This window comes from Sminthopsis crassicaudata, chromosome 2 (genome assembly GCF_048593235.1).
Source record: "Sminthopsis crassicaudata isolate SCR6 chromosome 2, ASM4859323v1, whole genome shotgun sequence".
NCBI classification, from domain to species: Eukaryota; Metazoa; Chordata; class Mammalia; order Dasyuromorphia; family Dasyuridae; genus Sminthopsis; species Sminthopsis crassicaudata.
This window is the reverse complement of record NC_133618.1, coordinates 61,120,333-61,122,582: the sequence shown is the minus strand read 5'-3', so window position 1 is coordinate 61,122,582 and position 2,250 is coordinate 61,120,333. Positions and strand designations below refer to the sequence as shown.

At 56.4% G+C, this 2,250-nt stretch overlaps 1 protein-coding gene across 2 annotated transcripts in view; it reads left to right on the top strand.

Annotated features, from left to right (window-relative positions):
• The window catches only part of CMTM2 (CKLF like MARVEL transmembrane domain containing 2), a 9,063-nt gene continuing 6,813 nt past the window's right edge, over positions 1 to 2,250 (top strand). The window contains exon 1 of one of the 2 annotated variants that reach the window (XM_074286544.1): positions 1 to 420. In XM_074286544.1, the coding sequence (XP_074142645.1) occupies positions 130 to 420 (291 nt within the window). In that variant the 5' untranslated portion in view covers positions 1 to 129. The remainder of the gene's footprint in view (positions 421 to 2,250) is intronic. The other variant, XM_074286543.1, reaches the window with a different exon arrangement.

Below are 2,250 nucleotides of genomic sequence, written 5' to 3'. Positions count from 1 at the left end.
GACGCGCCCCGCGACCACAGAACGGAATGAAGCGGGGGCAGCAAGCCGTTGGGGTACCGACTCCGCAAGGAAGGCGTCTTGGGACGCGGCCGCTACCGGCCCGGAGTCCGTCCCCGCCCGCCACTCGTCATGTCTACCGCGGAGACCTCGGAGCGACCCGCCACATCGACCTCGGAGACCAACGTCTCGGAGCGGCCCGTCACGTCGACCGTGGAGACCAACGTCTCGGAGCGGCCCGTCACGTCGACCGTGGAGACCAACGTCTCGGAGCGATCTTCGGCTGCAAAGCAAAAAGTCTCGGAGCGACCTTGGGCTGCAAGGCATAGAGAGGGCTTCGCCAAATACAGATGGGAGTGCAAGAAAAGCTCTTACAACTACTTCATCAAAATCGGTTCCGGGGATTTAAAAGTCCTGTCTGTGGTGAGACCCCGCCCAAAGCTGGGGGCTGGGAGCCAAGCCGGAGGCCGCTCCGCCTCGCGAGACTGGGAGGCGGGCCCTCAAACTCTGGGAACTCTGCGGATAGGTTTGGGGGCGGGGCCTCGCAACCTTGGGAGTCTGTGGATAGGTTTGGGGGAGGGACCTCTGGCCTGGAGGCGGAGCCGATCAATTTGGGAGGGTGTGGATAGGCGAGGAGAGGGGGAGGGAGGGACTCTGGCATGGGGGCGGGGCCTCTCAGCCCTGGGGATTCAGTAGATAGGTCTGGAGGTGGGGCCTGAGGAGTCTGGGGTTAGGAGCACAGCCTGGGCATCACAGCCTGGGCATCCCAGCCTTGGGAGTGTCTCCCACTGGGATGGGAAAAGAGAATCTGGCCGCACAGTTTCTGAGAGTCCAAGCGAGGCTGGGGTGACGGGTCCTGATGCAGGAGCCAGGAGAGACGGCTGCGGTTCCAGCTCGTCCCTTTGGAGGCATCCTTTAGGGACCTGGCTCTTTGCACTCTCTGCGGACATGGGCCCCAGCTGAGATAAATGCAAATGATCTGTGCTACCTTAACAGCTGGGGCTCGAGAGCAGGATCTCGGCTCCAGATGTGGCCTGGCCGTGCAGGAGAACGTGAAGTTCCCTCACCCTCTGCCCCTGTAACCTGCTCTTCTCCCCTCCCCAGTTTTCTCACACACACACTTCGAGATCCGTGACACTAGTCAGTGTCTGAGCTTCAAGTCCTTCCCGCATTAAGCGTTTATTTATGGGACTAAGACACAGTCTTGAACGAGTAAATCCCGTGCTGGAAAATCTTCTGTGTCTGCCTCGTGGCAATCGGCTGGGTGAAGTCCAAGTTCGGTAAAACAGACGGTCAAAAAGGCCCCTCTAGGGCAGCTCCGCGTTAGAAATGGGAGCGCCCAGAGAAGTCCCGGAGACGCTGCACAAACGCAACCTCCAGCCGCCCGGTCCGTCACTGAAAGTTCTAACGGGGTTCTCACTGGTCTGGCTGGGCAGACTTTGCCTCCCTCCCTTCCGCAGCTTATTTTCTGGCGCACGCACTGTTCCCGGGGCTCTGTGGGCCAGTGCCCCAGGCTGTCCCCCACTCTGAAAGCATGCCTGCCTCCCCTCCACCGCTTCGAATCTCTCCATTTCCTTCTAGAGTTCTCTGAGGCGCCACATCCTGCCTCACAAGCCCTTCCCCCGCTCTCCAAAGGAGCTCTCTCTTCCTCCAGAAATGATTTTGCTCTCATTTATTTACCCGCACTGTGTCCCCCAGAAGAACGTAAACTCCTTGAGAGCAAAACCTGTTTTTTTTTCCCCTCTTGGTGTCCTTAGCCGCCAGCATCCCGCTCCACAGTCCGTAAGTGAGGGATTAACAAGCATCTCTTGGATTGCCCTGGCTGTCGCTCTGCAGGCGCATTTTAAGCTTGCAGTCTATTAAAAATCTTAGCCCTTTTTCCCACACAACTTATCTGGCAAGCCTCTCTTTTTTTCTCGAGCAACTGATTTTTTAAAAATACGTAAGATGTGCACTTTATTCCTAATAGATTTTTGTGGTTGAATTGAATCAAAATTGATCTTCACTAAAATTCTCCTCCAAAATTTCCTTATGGAGTGAGGACAACCTTAGGACCCCAAGGGGTGCCACAGGAAGTGCAGGTTCTGAAAGAATCCGCCAAGCGACGACCTTGGAGGACCAGCCTCGCTCTTTGAGAAGACACTGCCCGGTTAGTTCCCGGATGACGAGGAGGAGAGGGGAAGAAACATTCCAACTAGGGAAAAAGAGAAGGGAGGGGCCGGAGGAATGAAATTCCAATTGCTTGGAATATTG